Genomic DNA, 19,383 nt, shown 5'->3' with positions numbered 1-19,383 from the left:
ACACTAAATAATATTTAACTTTTTAGATTGTTAACTATTTAGTCTATTCCATTAACCGCAATGACTAAAAGGTTATTATTTTAAAATTATAAAAAATAAATAATTATATTTTATAAATATTAATTAAAAGTAAGGACATTTTAATTATTTCACATAAATTAACAATTTAAATAAATAAAAAAAATTAAATAATTAACAATTTAAAATAACAATAATTTATTTTTAAAAATAAAGAGACTACATAGTTAGTATCAATAAATTATGAAAACTAAATAATAATTTTTTTTAATTATTCAATTATTATATCATACAATTTATTTTTTCATTTGTAATTTTTGAATTTTTTTATTTAATATGTCATATTTATTTTATTTTTGTAATAGATAAATAAAAAAGATAATATACATATTAATAAATAGGTAAAATAACTTTTTTTTAATTTAATCTTCAAATAATATCAACTAATAGTCAACAACTCCGATTTTTTTCAATTTCTAGAATTATGAGTGTTGTCCCTTGAAGCAACCCAAGAGGGGTGAATTGGATTTATAAAAAATTTAAGACAAAAAGATAAATTAGAAGGCAATAAAGAAGAGAATGATCAACACAATGATTTATAGAGGTTCAGCTATCTCAAGCCTACGTCCTCTCCTCAAGGCCCTCATTGAGAGTTCAACTCCACTATCAAATCTTTTTTGGGTGAAGATTAAAACTCCTTACAATCTTAGAGCAAGTCTTTGCTCTTTATAATTCTCTTTTTCAACTCAAGAGCAATCATTTGCTCAATACCACACCCACTACTGTAAAATCACTCAACAACTTTTACTCACTCTAGAAAAGCCAAACAATTACAACTCAAAACGATCTTTCAAGAAATTAATGTTTTGCCTCAAGGTTTTGATAGAGAGAGAGTGAAAAAGCTGTAATCTCAATAAGTATTTGCTTAGATGGTTGTTGTAACCTTTTCATATCAAAAACTCATTGTATTTATAGTTCAGTCATAAATATGGCTGTTGGAGGTACATTAAATGCAAATAGAGCCGTTTATGTTCAGAAATAACCATTATATCGTGCTCAGAAAAACTCAGGTTCGGCTGCCTAAGGCTAAAGTTCGGCGGCCAAACCATTTGAGGTGAAGAACATCATCCTTTAAAAATGGACTTTCGGCGGCCTAAAGTCAAAGTTCGGCGGCCGAACATATGGGACTTTCATCTCTGCCCCTCGCTTTCGGAAGCCGAAATTTAGACTTCGGAGGCAGACTTAAACTCACTTTCGACGGCCGAAGGTCAATGTTCGGCGGCCGAAAGTGTGGGACTTTCGTCTCTATCCCTCAATTTTGGAAGCCGAACTTTTGGCTTAAGGGGCATACTGAAATCCCACTTTCGGCGGCCGAAGGTTAATGTTCGGCGGCCGAAAGTGTGAGACTTTTGTCTCTGTCCCTTACTTTCGAAAGCCGAAAGTTTGACTTTAGGAGGCACAAAAATAATATTTTAAATCTTTGAAAAATCATAACTTAGGTTATAAAAATCCATTTTTCAATCCGTTTGAATTTTTATAACCTATATTTTTAGATCTTTTATTTTGATAAAGAATAATTTTAAAATCACTTTTTTTGAAAAATTTCATTTTAGTCCCCGAAAGTCGATTGCTTAAAAAATTGATCATATCTAAAAAACTTTTAGAAATGCAAGAAACCTTAAACCATCACAATTAATTAATTGAAATTTACAATGAATAAATTGACAAAATATAAACCAGAGATTTTTTTCCGATCCCTTTCTTGTGGTATGCTTCCAAAATAGACACTTTTTGCTTTTGAAGACCGAAGCAATTTCATTTATATTAGTAAGGGACCTACAAGCTCAATACAAACACTTTTGAAAATAATTAATAACACACCAATTATTTATTAATTATCGAAATAAGAATTAGAATATTTAGGTCCAAGAATGAGTTTGAAAAACAGTTATTTGGTAGTTTTATTAGTTGAGTATAGAGTGGTTCTTGGGTATGTAATGAATTTTTTTTTAATGTATCAAATAGTATTATATTATTTAGTTCAATAAATAATTTATATTTAAAATAAATAAAAAATAATGTTATGAAAAAAAGAGAGTAACAAGTTTAAGATTTATTGAGCGATTTAAAAATTTTATTATTAATTTAATATAATTTAATGAAATATGATATTAATTATTTTATTAAGAGATCAGTAGAGCATATGAACTATCATATATCACTAAAAAATGTTAATAGAATATGAAAAAAAATTGAATTAAAAATAATAATTTATTTAAAATATTTTAAAAATTTAAATACTTTATTTAATATTTTTAAAATTTAAAAGATTTATATATTTTATAAAAATATATTTAATTTATAATTAAAATTTAAAGATTTTATTTAATATATTTAAATAGTTAAAAGATTTATTTGGATTAAAAAAAGTTTAAGAATGTATCTAACGGAATATACTTTAAGGTTAAAATTGATATTTTACTAAAAAAAGAAAAATAAGAAATTTAATTGAAATAATTAAAAAAAAAACTTAATATTAAAAGGGTTTAAAAGAGTTCCCCCTCCTTTCTCTTCTCTCTCTTTCTCGAGCCCCTACCTCTCCTTACCACCTATTGTCTCTGTCCACCCCTTTGCTCTGCCATCTGCTCTCTCTCTCTCTCTCTCCCCCTCCCTCTCTTCATCACCTTTGCTAATCACTTGTTCTGCTGTTTTTAAGTGGGTTTGTTCTTAATACAAGAGAGAAAATCACCCCTGCACAGAAAAAAGTTCCAGTCTTTCTGTTTAAAAATGGACTTTTTCCGTTAAAAAAAAAAATCTTTCTGCTGTCAATGTATTTTTCCTGCCCAGCCTAACCTCCTCTCTCTCTCTCTCTCTCTCTCTGCGCTTCTCTGCGGCCAAGGTAAGAAATGGGTTCTTGTGAAATTTCTCCGAGAGCTAAGTTTCTAAGCCGAAATACGCCTTTCTGCAACGAAAGATGAAAGTGGTTGCTCCGAAATTTATCCAAAAGCTACATTTCCAAGCTTTAATCTCTAGAACTATTCCTCACACACAAACAAAACCCAGCTCGGAAGAGCCCCACTTCCTTTTTGTCCTAAAAGAACACTCGGATTCTCTCAAAGAACCACCTTTCTCGCTTTTCAGTCTCCCGTTTCTCTAAAGGCAGCTTCCACGCCTATTCAAGCCGAAGAAACTCCACCTTTAAACCGTAGAAATCATGGGATGTGTTGCTTCCAAGCTAGAAGAAGAAGAAGAAGTGGTATCTATCTGTAAGGAGAGAAAACGGCAGCTGAAACTAGCTGTAGAGAGAAGATATGCACTTGCAGAGGCACATTGTAGATACTGTCAATCTCTCTATGCTGTAGCAGCTGCTATAAAGCTCTTTGTAGCTCGCCATTCTTCACCAACTTCACCGTTTCTCATCACTTTCCCTCCACCTCCACACCCTGTTGAACAAAATACGATTACAAATCCAATGTTTCTTCAACAAGGACCATCTGAGTCGACAACCCATGAAGCCATTGCCTGCGAGTCTTGTAGTTCCACAACTTCTTCAGATTCTGGAGAGGAAGAAGAGACCAAAGAAGAAGAGGAGAGAGAGGAGGAGCAAAGTTTTGGGTACTTTTACATGCAAATGCCACCACCTATGCCACAGTCACCACAGGCAGATTTTGGGTGGGATTTCTTTAACCCATTTGATACAATGAGACCTGAAATTATTGGTGGTTATATGAGAAGTTCTGATGATGACTTTAGGGTAGTGAGGGAAGAGGAGGGGATCCCAGAGCTAGAGGAAGAAGGGGCAAGAGAAGAAGAAGAAGAAAAAGAAGAAGAAGAAGAAGATAAAAAAGCTGTGGTCATGGAGGAGAAAGGAAAATCAGAGCTTGAGGAAAGTGGAAATGGTGAGGTTAAGGTGGTGGAAGGATGTGCTAATGGGAGCCAATGTGAGCAGAAGGGGCTTACAGTTATTGATACACCAGAGAGAGGTAGAGAGCTATTAGAGGCTTTGAAAGATATTGAAGACCATTTCATTAGAGCTTATGATTCTGGCAAGGATGTTTCACGGATGCTAGAGGCTAATCGAGTTCATTTGCAATCTGGCTTGGAGGAAATAAAAGGTCTATCTACTTTTCATGTACTTGTATTCTTTGTTAGTAAATATCATTTTCTTTCAGTTTTCTGCTGGAAACAAGTATTCTAAGAAACCAATGTTTCTTTTTCTTATTCTTTTTTTTTTTTTCATTTGCTCTATTTCCTCATCTTCAATGTATTTTTCACTTTCCATCCTTTTTTTTGTTAATTTCATTAATGAAAACTTTTCAAGTTATTCTTAACATATTTAAGAGTTTCCAACCCAATATGCTGAGTGAAACTACAGACTGTTCTGGAGGATTTATAAGATGTGATATATATATTTGTCTTTTTGGGTTTCAGGTAAAGATAACATACTCTGTGATTGCATTAGTATTAGTTAGTTTGGAACTGCTATATAGAATTTATTTGTTGGGTGTGAACATTTCCAGTATTGGTTCTTTACATGTTGCTTTTCCTTCATTTTGTTCTACTAATGTAAGTCAATAAATCTTGTCCTTTGTTCAGAAAGGTAGAATATTTGCTATTATTTACTACAAGAATCTTCTTCCAATGCCTTTAAATTGGTTATTTATTGCACATTATTATGCTGATTAAGCTACCAAACCCACTTTTTTCACTTTCTTGAACCAATTAGGTTTGGTATGTCAATTTTTCTTTGTCTCCTTTTGTCTAGGAATTCCTTTGTCTTATTCATTTTCTCTTTTGGTTTGCATGTCTAATTCTTCTCTTCTATTGCTTTGGATTATCTTTTATCTTCCACTGATATTATGACTTTTTAACTCCTATCTTTTTAAAAGATCTATGGTTGGCCTTTAGTTTCTTTTTCTTTCTTTAACACCATATTGTTAAGAAAATATGAATAAGCAAAAGTATATACAAGATTGATTAGTGATAGAAGTTGCGTTTTGCTGACAAAATTAAGACCATCTGCTACATTTGGTTTCTCTGTTATTCCTAAGTTATAACTCATTGTTTGTTGACCTTCTATCTGTATCATGCTTCTGTTTCTTTTCTGCTTCCCCATCTTTTCCTTGGTGATAATTTTGTGGATATTAGAGCCAATATTTCATGAGATATACCTGAGATTCATTAGTGAATTTACACTCTAATGATCAAATTGAATGTTTCTCTTGATTTCTTAGGCTGAGTTTATCTCTCTACTTTCATTCTTTCTCGAGTTTTTCTATCTGCTATTTATGCTATAATTTGTTGAATGAGCCTCACAAAACTAGCCCTTGTGATTTTTTTATTGCAGAGAACTCAACAAAACTCATTCAAGCTATTACATGGCATCGTTCCGCATCTTCATCTAAGCCTTCATCATGCAAGAGTCTTGTGGCTTCCAGTTCTAAAAGTTCATCAACTTGGACAGAATATAAGAATGATCTATTTGATGAATATGGAGGAATGGATTCAGGAAGCCATTCACTGACACTTGGGAGGTTGTATGCTTGGGAGAAGAAGCTCTATGAAGAAATCAAGGTAAATTAAATCACCGTAAACTGTCTTCATATTCTTTGTAATTTATTTTCAATGAGACTAACTTTACAAATTCTTGGATCATTAGTGAGACAAATTAACATGAAGTTGAGCGTCAAATGCTTAGAACCCCGAATGTAGGAGATTTGACAATATACAACACTGTTAGGGTGTGAACATAACATGTACATAATCATAGGCTAATTGATACTAATTGATTGATAGAAGATTCTTAGGAGTTGCCTTAACAAGATCTTGTAATTTGTATATAAACACACCTCAATAGAGAAAACACACAATATTACCCAATTGTTCCTTATCTTGTTAAAACAACAAAATTAAGTGAATTATCAATATAGTGTTTTCTTAGTACTACCACAGTCCTTTAGAGAATTTTTTTGATCCCAAATTATCTCTAGCTTTGAGAATTTCAAGATGAACTTAATTTTTATTTTTCAATTATACCCTTACTAATTTTCAAGTTATTTAATACTAATATTAGAAAAAAATATGACTATCTAAATGGTACTTCAGGCAAATTATTATAAACTTTTCTAAAATTAAGGCTATTAATTAGCCTTATTGTGATTTGGGTGAATAAACCTTAAACGACAGATATTGTGGGACAGAGGAAGTATAAATTGATTCATGGCATTGTGGAGACAACAGAGATGTGGGATCCATTAGCATTATGCAATTTGCATAAACAACAGATGCAGGCGCTTTGAGCAGCACTGTGAAAATAAACATCTAAGTTGGAGCAGAATGCATGTCTACACAGAAGCAATGAGTAAGCGAAAGAAAGAAGTGCCTAGAGGCTCAGCATCAGCACTGAGTCAATAAGCGAAACTCTATATAATTTAGGACATAACAGTGAAATTCATGTGAATGCCAACCCTATAATATTCTCCAGGAAGAAAAAAAGGTTCTATAAATTTCAACTCTGTACATGAGTTCTCTTGACAAATTTTGCCAAGAACCAATATCTTTGACAAACTCCATGGATCACAAAGTCAAATATGCAATAGATAGGAATAAAATTAAATATCCCTGACCATGCTTTTAAAGTTGAATACAAGAGGTTAGTTGGAAAAATACAATTTATGCCATTTATTGTTTAAACAGTAACCACATCCTATAGGGTATCAACTTTAGGTTTCCAGGGTGTTGCTAGAATTGAGTTTCTGATTCGGGAGAATTTGTCCTCTGTTTCTTCTTTCTATTAGTCTGATTGGTTATTTTATTTTCTGTACATCAGGCTGGAGATAGAACATGGAAAACTTATGAAAAAAAATGTTCACGGCTAAGTAACCAGGATGTTCGAGGAGATGATGAACTTGCAATGGACAAGACGAGAGCTGTAGTAAAAGATTTGTATGCTAGGATTTTGGTTGCAATTCGAAGTGCTGAGTCAATCTCAAAGAGAATTGAAAAGCTTAGAGATGAAGAACTACAACCTCAAATAATAGAACTCTTGAAAGGGTAAGTTACTAAGTTACCCTCAAAAAGGAAAAGCATAATCATTTTTCATTCTGGCTTTTCATTTTCTTTAATTTTATCTTCAATAAATGTGCAGCCTAACTCACACTTGGAAGGTCATGTTGGAATCCCATGAAACCCAAAACAAGATTCTCTTTGAAGTAAAATCTTTTGCTAGCCCTGCATGTGGAAAATTCTGCAATGATTCTCACCGGCTTGCGACGCTTCAACTTGAGGCTGAGATTCACAATTGGCGTGCATGCTTTACTGAGTATGTTGGAGCACAAAAAGCATATGTTGAAGCTCTCCACGGTTGGCTAACCAAGTTCTTAGTCCCCGAGGTTGAATTCTACTCGCGACGCAGCAGGAGTTCAGCAGCACCATATCGAGCCACTGGTCCACCATTACTTGTGATCTGCCATAATTGGTTATCTTTGATGGAGAACTTACCAATTAAATCAGTATCATTTGCATTGAGGAGCTTTTCAAAGGATGTGAGGGCTTTGTGGACTCAGCAAGGGGAGGAACAACAACAAAAGAGGAAAGTTGACAATCTTGCAAAACAATTTGACAGAAGAACACTGGCAATGCAAAAGACTGAGACCAAGTTTCTTGAATCCAAGCTTATAGAATTCAAAACCAGTCAAGAACAGGAACATCACAGTGACCACTTGACAGAGAAGAAAGATCAGTTGGACATAGTTAGAAAGAAGCTAGAGATCGAAAAGGAAAAACACCACAACAGCATGCAAGAAACACAGAGGATCACATTAAGTGGATTTCAGGCAGGATTTTCAACAGTTTTCAAATCCTTAACAGAGTTCTCCAAGGCTTCTATGAAAATGTACAATGACCTTGTGAACTGCAGTGAGAGTGCTGGGAAACTAGCTAACCTATCATATATTGAAGGTGCTCAGGTTGAAGAAATTGACAGTTGACAGAAAAAGCTTGAAGATGTGCTTCAAGTATATCAGGTATCTGGATTGCTTGTACATTATATAACGTCGAAGCAGCTCGCTTCGACAAATTAATTTGCATTTGTAGCAAGTCTTTTTCTTACCATGGATTGCTAATTGTTTATTGTGAATGGATGTTGTATTGTGTGGCCTACATTTTTGTTGCAAAGACTTGAAAGTTTCCTGATTTCTTGCTTCTTTATTAACAAGAAATGCAGAGAGGGAAATTCAAGTAGGCACTCCCCTTGTAAGCATACTCTAGTGTTGAGTAGTTTTTTTTTTTTTTTTTTTTTGGTTTACGTGTGTAATTTTATTGTACAAATCAAGGTAGATACTAGATAAGCTATTTCATTTTCTCTTGGACTGAGTTTTAAATTAATGATAGTAGAGTTACATATTTGGTGACTTTTATGTTGTGTTTGGATAAGGTGAAAAGGGGAGGAAGGAAAATATTAAGTGGAAATTAATATCCACAAGACATTTTCCCTTGTTTGGTTTAAGAGGGAAAATTTTTGGTGAAGAGAAAATATTACTTGCCTTTTTTTTAGATATTATTCCAAAATAGTGAGAAAGTTAACTCAAAAAGTGCACAATAAATTGAAAATTTTATAAATATCATTTAGTTTTTATTTGTATTTTTTAATGAGTAATTTATATAATAAGGGTAAATTAATAATTTTTTTCTTTTCATTTATTTTTTTTAAATAAAATAAATTTATTTTTCTTTCTATCTTTCTTTATATGCAAACAAAGCGTTACACTTGCATGTTTTGTTAAATGGTAGTTTTCTTTGAAAAAAAAAAAGTTATTTGCCAAAATAACAAATGGCGGATGATTATACTAAATATCAATTTTCTTTCTTTTTCTTTTCTAGGAATTAATTGGAAAATTCTGTAATAATGACTTGCATGACATTTTATGCCATCATAACTGACAGTTGCAGGATTTTATCTGAAAATAATGAATATTATTTTTCTGATTTGATGGTTTGACTTTTGTTTTTAGTTGAAAATTTTTATTCTCAATTCTCTATTTTTATTCTCTTTATCTTTTAATTTTTTAAAATTTTCTTAATTCTTCACTTTAATTTTTAATTGTCGAATAATCTAATTCCTATAGTATATTACTTAAGTTGTGAGAATAAAGTTATTCCACAATTTAAAAATTAGATAAAAATAAAAATAAAGTAAAATGGTAAATTCACTTCAAATTATGGTGAACAAATCTAGTATACTAGACTTTTGTGGGAAAAAATCTGGTATGCATGCGCTTACGGTATATACTGAAGAATCATAATAGAAAATTATTAGAAAGAAGTGATCCATCACATCAAAGGGCACAAAGTCTGATAAAAACATATGGCTTGCTCTGCAATGGAATTGATAGGTCTCCTAATGGCAACGAGCTTTAATTCTTCGCTTGCTTCTAATTATAATAAAACTGAAGCTTTTCTTCTTTTCCTTTTTTTTTTTTTTCAAATACATAATTTACCATCAACTTTTTATAAAAAATTATTTTATCCTTCAACTTTATTTTTATTTTATTTATAAATATTTTTTTAGTCTCTATTTATTTTAAAAATACTTTTTTTAAGAAAATTAATCAATAGAAAAAAATTTTCTAATAAAAAAAATTAAATTACTTTTAAAAAATAACTTCTCTTTTTAAAAGAAAGTCATTTTCTCCGTTTTGAAAATTTTATAAGAGATATTTAAATTTATTAATATATTTAATTTTTTTTAAAATAAAAATAAAAATAAAAATAAAAAATAAATTATCTAATTGAAAACTATTTTCTAAATACAAATTATTTTTCACGAACAAAACAGAATTATAAAAAGCCTTGCCTTTGGCCATAACATTACAAAAAGAGTAAAACAAATAAACTTTACTCAAGTTGGCAATCGAGGAAGTGGCCCCAAATCTTTTGGTGTAGTGTCCTGACAATTGGTATGCTCTGTTAGCCTTACAGACAACTAGTCAATGAAGCAGTATAAACTATTGAAAAGAACCTAATCATCTCATCCATGTACACTTCATGAATATAATATAGCTTTGGCACACAGTGACTATCAAAACATTGCAACTCAAGTTCGAAATAAGCAGGTAACTAAAGGAGCAGTCAGCTATTGAGTGTTTCATTTGTTAACAGCCTTGTGTTCATATTTTAGAGTACAGAACTCCCAAAAGGATTTGCATGTTTTCCATTTACATCAGTTTTCCCAATGTCCAAAGATGATGGATTTATCATCCTTAAAACACAAAAGAGAAAGTACATGTTTATTGCAATTCTAAAGCAGATTTCACAGATTGATCAAGTTTCTCTACATTCTATTATTAGTTTTGTACAATATGCAATGATACACATCCTAATAAAAAAAAGCTTGGGTATGATCATGCAAATGAATAACTACAAGTTTCACTGTTCAATTACAAGTACAATCTTCCCTTAATCATACCTTAGGTATAGGGAAACTAAGAATTGAGAGAAGAGAATGAATTCACTAACTACAGCAGCAGGAGAGTGTAAGCCAAGAAATGGCACCACGTCCACCTGCAACCAATTCTCAACTGCTGATCCCATCACAGCTCCAGCCACAAGCCCTCCCAAAGTTATTACAGTGGCCCTCCCTGCAGACATGAAAGAGAATCATATTAGAAGATATCCAATTTTCTCAGTCAATCTGAATTTCTAGAGAAATTGGGACTTTTCTAAATTTGTGCAGATCATGTAGCTTCTATTGTAACAAGTATCAGTATATTTCATACGAGATCAACTACTATATTGAAAATCAACCTTTCCTAATTTACAATTAGAGGAAGGGGAAACAAGTGAGAGATTCTGACTTCAGACAAGGTCTTAAACACAAGGTTTCAACTAGAACCATTAGTGCCGTATCCAACCCTTTTTTACATGGGGACACCACTTTAGCCTATGTTCCCATAGTCAACAACAAACATAGGAAAAGAAGGAAAAGAGGACCTTCAAGATGACAGAAAGATCTGACCTTGATGAGGCAAACTCATTAACAGACTAAATAATAGAGAGTAAATCACTTCTACTAAAAGAAAAATGCTATAAACCCCTTCCTCTGTTCATAGCCTGCAGAAACAGCAGGAGTAAGCTACTCAATTTCACATTAGATAAAGAACAATTTACAAAAGGATGTATTTAAAAAACATAATTACTAAAAAGAGGCGTCTAAAAACTTATTTACCAAATGAGGTTAGTTTGAATTCAATCTCAAAGTCATGGTACAAGGACATGAGGTGCAGATGAGAACAAGTTGTGGTTACAAACTATGACTTGACAAAACGCAACATCTTTGGCTTTGCACTATAGTCACGACTAAAAATGTGACTTACAAAGAATCTTTGCTACCACATTAAGAAAATAATGACTCTGCTATGTTGCTTCCTTACATACTCTAATTCTCCGACACTTCATTTTGTCGTGTCGTACCTATGTCAACAGGACACGGCATGGAATACAACACGGAATGTGTCCCACACATATTCATACAGTTGGCAAGTTACAAAGAGAGCTCGTTACCTAATTTCATATTCCTTCTGGTCATGAAGTACAAGGAAACCCCAAAACTTGTAGCTAATATCAGCCCAGGAACATCTGCCCCAGCATAAAGTGTCATCGATGATGTGGTAGCCCCATTAACATAAGTTAAAACCATCAAAGCTCCATAAACTCCTGCTTGTATTCCCAAATCACCAGTTGATGGTGTTTCAACTGAAATGGGTATATTTTTCATAGTTGTCTGCAGCCACTGAGGTACTGATCCCAACCCAGGGCCATTTAGGGGCTTGACATCGGCATACCGGATGGCACTATTTGTGACTTTTCCGGATCGACGTTGAGTTAAGCTTCGCATAAGCAACATATCATATGCAGCCTCAACCTAATACAAAATTAACAACAATATTGATAAGAACCTAATACAAAATTAACAACAATATTGATAAGAAACATAAATCATCTGAACCATTACTATTATTATAGTACTAATATCATCAATATACAACTTTCTCCTGACAAAAAAAAAAAAGCTCACAACAATTAACAGTATGTATTCAACCATATTTATGTTAACATAACGAAATTGCAACCAAAAGGGACTTCCTAAATTAACACGAGTTTTATAGCATGCAGGACTATAATGGGTTGGGTCTACATATAAGCAAAATATTGATAGTAAAACGGTAAAAATTAAATTTTTTTTTTTACACCTTCCAGCAGTTTTGATTAATGACATCAAGAAAACATTGCAGGACTGAGTGAGCTTCATACCATTCGACAATCTTCAAATAATAGACAAATATGAGATGTCAAATTTGGAGCTTAATAAGCAATAAAATCAAGGATATCAAGTTACAAGCGATAAATTCCATAAAGATCTAGTCAACAAGCTCTACAAATTCACAAGACAGTGACACGTTAAATCTCACAAAAGAACTGACATGAACTAGCTAGATAAAGCTGGAATTTCACTAATTCATACCTTAAACAATAGAATTACCCGTGTGAACCATTACACAAGACACAAGAAAACTACCTAAACAGTTCCAGGATCTAACTACTAGCAGCCTAATGAATCAAAGCTGAATAGATATAACAGATAGCAACTTCACTTGACATGTAAGCTTCAAAAATAAATCCAAGGCTCAATACAAAAGCCAATTATCCATTCAAATCGAACTACACACAGATGACAAGATAATTCCAATTATGCGTCAAACTCAGAATCAGATTTCTATCATTTTCTAAGCTAAAATATCAAAGCTCTCATTCTAATTGTACTAATCGCACAAAAATCTTGAAAGTTTCGAATTTAAAGCTAAGAAATGAAATTGAAATGTTAAACTTTAAAGGCACAAATTCAAAATTAACTGAAAGAACCAATTTCTTTTTATTAAGAAAAAGGAAAAGAAAACACAGAAATAACCTGTGCAATCGTGTCCTGGTCATCCTTACACGTAGCGAGAATGGCTTTCCTGGCGCGCAATATGTCATCGAAAGACGCGTTCTCGGAGACGCCGAGAAGCTTGAGAGCGTTCTCGACCGACATCTCAAACGGCGCAGAGTCGTCGGCTCGGGAAGCGGCTCGCACGCCACCCGCCGCAAAAGGGCGGCGCGAAGTGGGGACGATTATAGCCCTCCAAGGCTCATTTTTTAAAGACTTTATTTGGGTAGTTGTTACGGCGTAGTTGTGAAGGTGGACCGGTGGCCAGGGGAAGGGTGAGCCGGGAGGGATGTGGTTGGGCCGGACGGAGAGCGCGGCCGCAGCCATTTTTGTGGACAAAACACTTGGAAGATGTTATTTTCTCGCGTCCAAGCGCTATAGATTTTTTTTAATCGGAGAAATGTTTTGCTGTAGCTGCGGCATTGCTGTTTGTTCCATGTAGATGGCTTGATTATTTTAGTTGTGATGATAGATGACAGGCAGGAATAGCAACAATACTATATAAAAATTAGATAAAAAATAATAATTATTTAGTTGAAAAAAAAATATTATTAATTTACCAATGCTGAAATTTAAAAAATTTAATAATTAATTTTTCTAGTAGTTAAGTGTTTATTATTTGATTTTTAATATGGAGAAATTAATTTTTTAATTTTAAAAAAATATTAAAATATATTTATAATAAGACAAAGTATTATTTAGCTCATAAACTATATATAAAAGTTCATTTAAATTTTTAAATTTTTATAGGTATAAATAAATTTTTAAATTAATTTAAATATATATTTATTCAGATAATTATTTCTTTAAATAATTTTGTGTAATTTATATCTATTTAAATTAGTTTAGGAGTTTATTTGTAACTATAAAAAATTTAAAAATTTAAATGAATTTTTATTCAGGTTGTAAATAGAACCTTATATCTTATTATAAAAATATTTTAATATTTTTTTTAAATTAAGAAATTAATTAATTAATTAAATTAAATAATAAACAATTAACTACTCAAATCTCTAGAGGAACTAATTACTATTTTTTTTTTATATTTTAGCAACGTTTTTAATGTTATTTTTAAAATTGGTAAATTAAAACTCTTATTTGATATGTATTTCTTAAAAAAAAATTGAATTCTATTAATAAAATTCAATTATTTGAAATCAATCTAATTGTAATAGAATTTAATTAAACTCTTTTATATTAGATAAATTAATAATAAATTTAAATTAAATTTATTTATTTATATTTTTATTATTTTTAAATTAAATATAAATATTTATTTTTATAAATAACAATCATTTTTATCATATTTATTGAAAAATTATTATTAATATTTTATAACATTTAAAGTATAAATTTTACATAATATTTTACCATTAAAAATATAAAAAATATATATATATTTAAATTAATAAAATAATATAATAAATTTTTTAATATTAATTATAAATATATTAAATATTAATAGTCGATATTAAATTAAAATAATTTGTGTAAAGAGTAATTATTAATTAAAAAATAAAAATCAATTTAAAATTAAAACAAATAAAAATTAAAAATTAAAAGAAAAAGTTTCTAAAGGGCTAATTAAGTAATTTGATATAAATAAGTGAAATTATTTTTTACAAAATTATAACAATTTTAGGAAGATTTACTTTTAATTCAAAATCATTTTTCATAGAAATTCAAGGAAAATTAAACTTTTACACTATTGGTTTTTTAAATATAATTTATTTTTTTAAAAAATATTTTTTTTAAAATTTTTTAATTTTGGGCCTTCCAAATAAGAGTAAAATTATTGTAATGAAATTAGTTTACTGGTTTTAATAAATCCTGCATTATTATGTCCATTTTTTTTTGTGTAGCATTAATCTTAGTTTTGGACTATGTTCAAAATCAATTGTATAACATGATTATGGTTTATAAATGAAAATTGGCTAATTATATAAGCTGCTTGGATATACAGAAAAGAAGCTTAAAAGTACAAACATAACTTTGCATAACTTGTCCTTTCATTAAACAAATAGAAAAGAAGACAAATGCATACATATGTCTTTTACAATTAATGAGAACAAATCTCATACTACATGAAAAAAAGAAAAACCAATAAAATCCCAAGCCATTTTAATCTATAAAATCACAAAATCCCAATTCTCTAATCCACAAATCTTGAAATTCAATAAAATCTGCCATTATTTAATTAATTTAATCTAAGCTTCAATTGTCATTTTGATGAGTTGCATTACCTCCGATTGTGCATCTTTGCCACCCATGGTACCGGCCCTTCCATCTCTTCTACTTGCATTAGCTCTGTGGGATCCGCAGCAGTAACAGTGGATGTGGTTGAAAAGAAAATATATAATATCCTAACTATATACTATTAAATAATTTAGAGTAATTCCTTTAAGTTAAATAAAAAATAAATTTAACAAATATTTATATCAGTTTAGATGATACGGTTATAAATTTTTAATTGCAGGCATATAAATATAGTGCTGATTTTTTGATGTATTTGGTTTGTGCTTACGATGGTTTATTCTTCTTTCTTCTCCTTTAGCTGTGTTTTAATTGTACTATATTATAAGTGTTGATGACCACCGGGCTTCTTCACCCCGATACAAGGCCAAACTCATGATGACAACTCTAATCTAAGGGTCAAAGGACCTCTTCAACGAGCTGACCTAGACCACCCGGCCTTGAGGTCGGGCCTCCCGTAGACCTCAGTCTTCTCACACCTGGCTCGATTCTGAGGCCCAGGTTCTGAGACCCAGAGTGATAAGGGACAGCCGGCCCATACATCCAGCAGACTTGTTTACACGTATGCCAAGGAGGGAATTAAATAACCGTTTAACATAGAGCATGCATCTGGTATTTTCATACGTCTGTATCCGTATGATAGAGATAGATGACCCAATAGCAATAAGGCCATTAGACGTTATTAGCAGACAAAGGAAAAGAATATAAGGAGAGGGGATCCTCCTCTCAGACTAAATTTACTCGATTATTGTAAAATCCTATTTTCTCTGTATCTCAGTAATCTATTCTAAAGAGAGTTCTCAATGTCTGTTTAATAGGAGTTTTATTGCATGTGTGTGAAGATGGCGGCTTTGAAATTTCTACAGTCGGTTTATAATAAGTTGTAAGCACTCTTGTCGTCCTTTGAGCTGTGTTTCCTCTAGTGTATTTTCCTCTATTGGTTACCTTTTGGTGTCTTTTGGAGTCGCTTGCTCGATCATTGTTTACCTTGAATTGGTGGTGGTGGTCTGGACGGTATAGCTGGAATTTAGATGCAATTTTGCCAATGATTTTTATTTTTGGTTTTCGATTTTGGGTTGGTCTGAACTGGATTTTGTGATCATTAAAAACTTTTTAATATGTCAATAAATCTAACGATACAATTGATAAAAACTCAAAATTAATTTCAGAATTTAATTGATAAATTTTTAAATATAGAGTACAATTATAATTTATAATATTAAAATGTTTGATATTATTAGTATATGTATTTCAGTTTTATTAATTATTTAAGTGTACCAATTTATATTAATCCAATTCCAGACTAACCCACCTCATAAATTATCATTTTATGAAATCTATTCTAATTATTATTTTAATTAAAAATATACATAATTAACAATAAGATTGAAAATTAAAAAAAAAAGAAAGGCTTTGTAGAAAAAGTATATTGAAAGAATAAAATATATTGATAATTAAATTAGTATAAAATACAATTACAATTATATTGTTAATCATTTTTTTAATATTTTTTTACTTTTAATTATATTGCTAATCATGTTTTTTTAAACTATAATAATATTTATAGTGGATTTTAAAAAAATAATTTAGGAGGTAGATTAATATGAAATTGAATTAAGATAAATATGTATACTTAAATTATAGATAAAATTAAAAAAATACTATTGTAATAATAATATAAATTTATATTATAATCAAACAACAAACATCAATAAATTAAGAAAATTTTGACAAGTTTTAACAAAATTTCAATCAAATAAATGCAATGAATCACAAAATTACAAAAACTCAGAATCAAATAAAAAATCCAATAGATCTCAAAATATATAGATATAATAAAATCCAATAAGTAAAAAGATAATAAAATCTAAAATATAATATAATGAAAAGAATATATGATAAGTTGGAAAATCCACATCAATCTAAGAAGCAAACTCACGTTTTGATGATGGTGATAGGAAATTTGCATGTTTTAGAGAATAAACAGCATGAAGAAACGAGATAAAGATGGTCGAGGATGATAAGAATAAACTACAAAAATGAAAAAGAATACCTCAAGTGTCCACGTTCACTTCCTTACCCATCATTTATCTCCGTTTTGGCTTTGATTTTAGGTTGCATCTATATTACCATTTTCATGTGTGAATTCTCTTCAATTAGGCTTTTATGCTAGTAAGGTGATCTCCTCCATGCTCTCTAACGGTTGTGCAATCTGAAATAGTGGGATGTTGATGCGCGATTTGGATAAAAATAAAGAAGAAGTCACAATCTGATGTGGTGGGTTATTTGATGCGCAACTCTAAGAAAAACGAAGGAGATGTAACGACCCGGAAATCCGGACCGCTACCGGCGCTAGGATCCAGATCGGCATAAGGCCGCCGGGACCCGTAGCAAGCCTACTATGCATCCTGTACAGTCAGTATAATCCCCAAACATGATCCAACATTTTCATAAAACATTTAAAACTTTACCTTTAACCAGTTTGACCTGTGTATGCACTATGACTGAACTCATAGAACCCCTAGGGTCAGCATACCCTATGTCAAACTCGGTCCATCACATGAAACAACATAACATAAAACTCATGTACAAAGGGATCATCCAACTCGGGCCAAGCACAATACTATAACTCTGAACATATAACATAAAGTCATATTACAACATAACTCTTTTACATCCTTACATTACATCATGTCCACTACTATTCTATTACATAATCATGACCATGGACGTAACCTGCTGATCTCCTGACTATCTCTGACCCTGCAAACCTGGGGTTAGGGGAGAGGGGTGAGCTAAAAAGCCCAGTGAGTAGAAACCATAAAAGAAAACAGTTCATTTACAAGTATGCCATCACGGAATGCATCACATCACAAACATATCACATCAAGGATGAACTTGTCACCATTACCCTCTACATATCGAAATATGTCCAACTATACCAGGGGCGATGAGGCCACACCTAGTATTCGCTTACATAACTCATATCATAACATGTCCAACTACACCAGGGGCGATTAGGCCTCACCTAGTGTTCGCTTACATAACATAGTACCAGGGGCGACCTGGTCTTTCTATCTCATATCATACCATGGCATATCATATCATATTATCTCATCTCATACTGAGGGCTAAGGATCATCCAATATCCATCCACATCAACAACATATTATGCAATGCATCATATTCGTGGGTTCTAATGCAAAACAACCTAATACATATATCATGGCATGTTATGATGCATGGATCATGCTCTAAAAACATTTAATTTCTTAATTTAAAACATTAGGTTTAGTTCCACTCACCTCTGACTAGCTCTAGGCCGACTCTGCAACTGCTAACACTGCTAAACACCTTGGTTCCTCGGGTCCGATCCTACACAGGTGGACTCTAGTGAGGTGCCAAACACACTCTAAAGAACTCATAACAACTCCCCAAAAACCCCCTAAGGCATCACTTAAACATGCATAGAAAACACTCAAGAAAAGGCTGGACAGGACACTTTCGGCGGCACCTTCGGCGGCCGAAAGTCCTAGACAGAGACGAAAGTCAGGCAGGTTCGGGGGCACCTTCGGCGGCCGAACCCTCTCTCCAGAGACGAAAGTCAGGCACTTTCGGCGGCCGAACATTACCTTCGGCGGCTGAAAGTCTGCTTTCAAGCCAAAACTCAACTTTCGGGGGCAAGGTTAGGTGGCCAATCTCTGCATCATCAGGCAGGTTCGGCGGCCGAAACCACCTTCGGCGGTCGAACCTGAGTTCATCCAGAACTCAGCCCTTGTGCATTTCAAGCCTTCCAAACCTTCCATACACCCCAAAACAAGCACCCAACTTCTCAAACACATGCATACATCCTCAACTATGCACAAAGGAGCTTAATAGCTTGATTAAACTCCAAAAACAACATCAAAACATACCTAGATAGTTTATGACCCACATAGGCCAAAACCATCAAAACAAACCAAACCTCACATACTCTTTCCCAATCATGCATACTCTCTCCCATATGCTCAAGGGGCTTGAAAACTAACCTAAACCCCAACACAAACATCACATAAACATACATTATCATACTTTGGGCATGAAACCCACATAAACCCTAACATGCATATCTACCCATAAAACTCCCATAA

At 32.1% G+C, this 19,383-nt stretch overlaps 2 protein-coding genes across 3 annotated transcripts; one reads left to right on the top strand and one right to left on the bottom strand.

Moving 5' to 3' along the window:
* Positions 1-2,609: 2,609 nt before the first annotated feature.
* LOC110613250 (protein ALTERED PHOSPHATE STARVATION RESPONSE 1) lies at positions 2,610-8,380 on the top strand. The gene is made up of 4 exons (XM_021754289.2): positions 2,610-4,133; positions 5,366-5,592; positions 6,848-7,071; positions 7,166-8,380. The coding sequence occupies exons 1-4, from the start codon at positions 3,233-3,235 to the stop codon at positions 8,004-8,006; spliced, it is 2,193 nt and encodes a 730-aa protein (XP_021609981.1). The 5' UTR covers positions 2,610-3,232; the 3' UTR covers positions 8,007-8,380.
* A 1,897-nt stretch (positions 8,381-10,277) lies between these two features.
* Positions 10,278-13,431, bottom strand: LOC110612511 (protein CHAPERONE-LIKE PROTEIN OF POR1, chloroplastic). Of its 2 annotated transcripts, none has more exons than XM_021753281.2 (3): positions 12,983-13,429; positions 11,578-11,938; positions 10,278-10,655 (listed from the first exon to the last, which is right to left on the bottom strand). In XM_021753281.2, exons 1-3 carry the CDS (start codon positions 13,325-13,327, stop codon positions 10,474-10,476), a joined length of 888 nt encoding a protein of 295 aa, XP_021608973.1. In that variant the 5' UTR covers positions 13,328-13,429; the 3' UTR covers positions 10,278-10,473. The 2 variants fall into 2 exon arrangements, with proteins under 2 accessions (XP_021608973.1, XP_043811498.1); XM_043955563.1 differs by lacking the exon at positions 10,278-10,655 and adding an exon at positions 10,716-11,127 and having other exon boundaries at positions 12,983-13,431.
* Positions 13,432-19,383: the final 5,952 nt, after the last annotated feature.

The sequence above is a fragment of the Manihot esculenta genome, chromosome 4, assembly GCF_001659605.2.
Source record: "Manihot esculenta cultivar AM560-2 chromosome 4, M.esculenta_v8, whole genome shotgun sequence".
Taxonomy (NCBI): Eukaryota; Viridiplantae; Streptophyta; class Magnoliopsida; order Malpighiales; family Euphorbiaceae; genus Manihot; species Manihot esculenta.
Note: the sequence above shows the minus strand (reverse complement) of the source record. Positions and strands in the feature narration are given on the sequence as shown.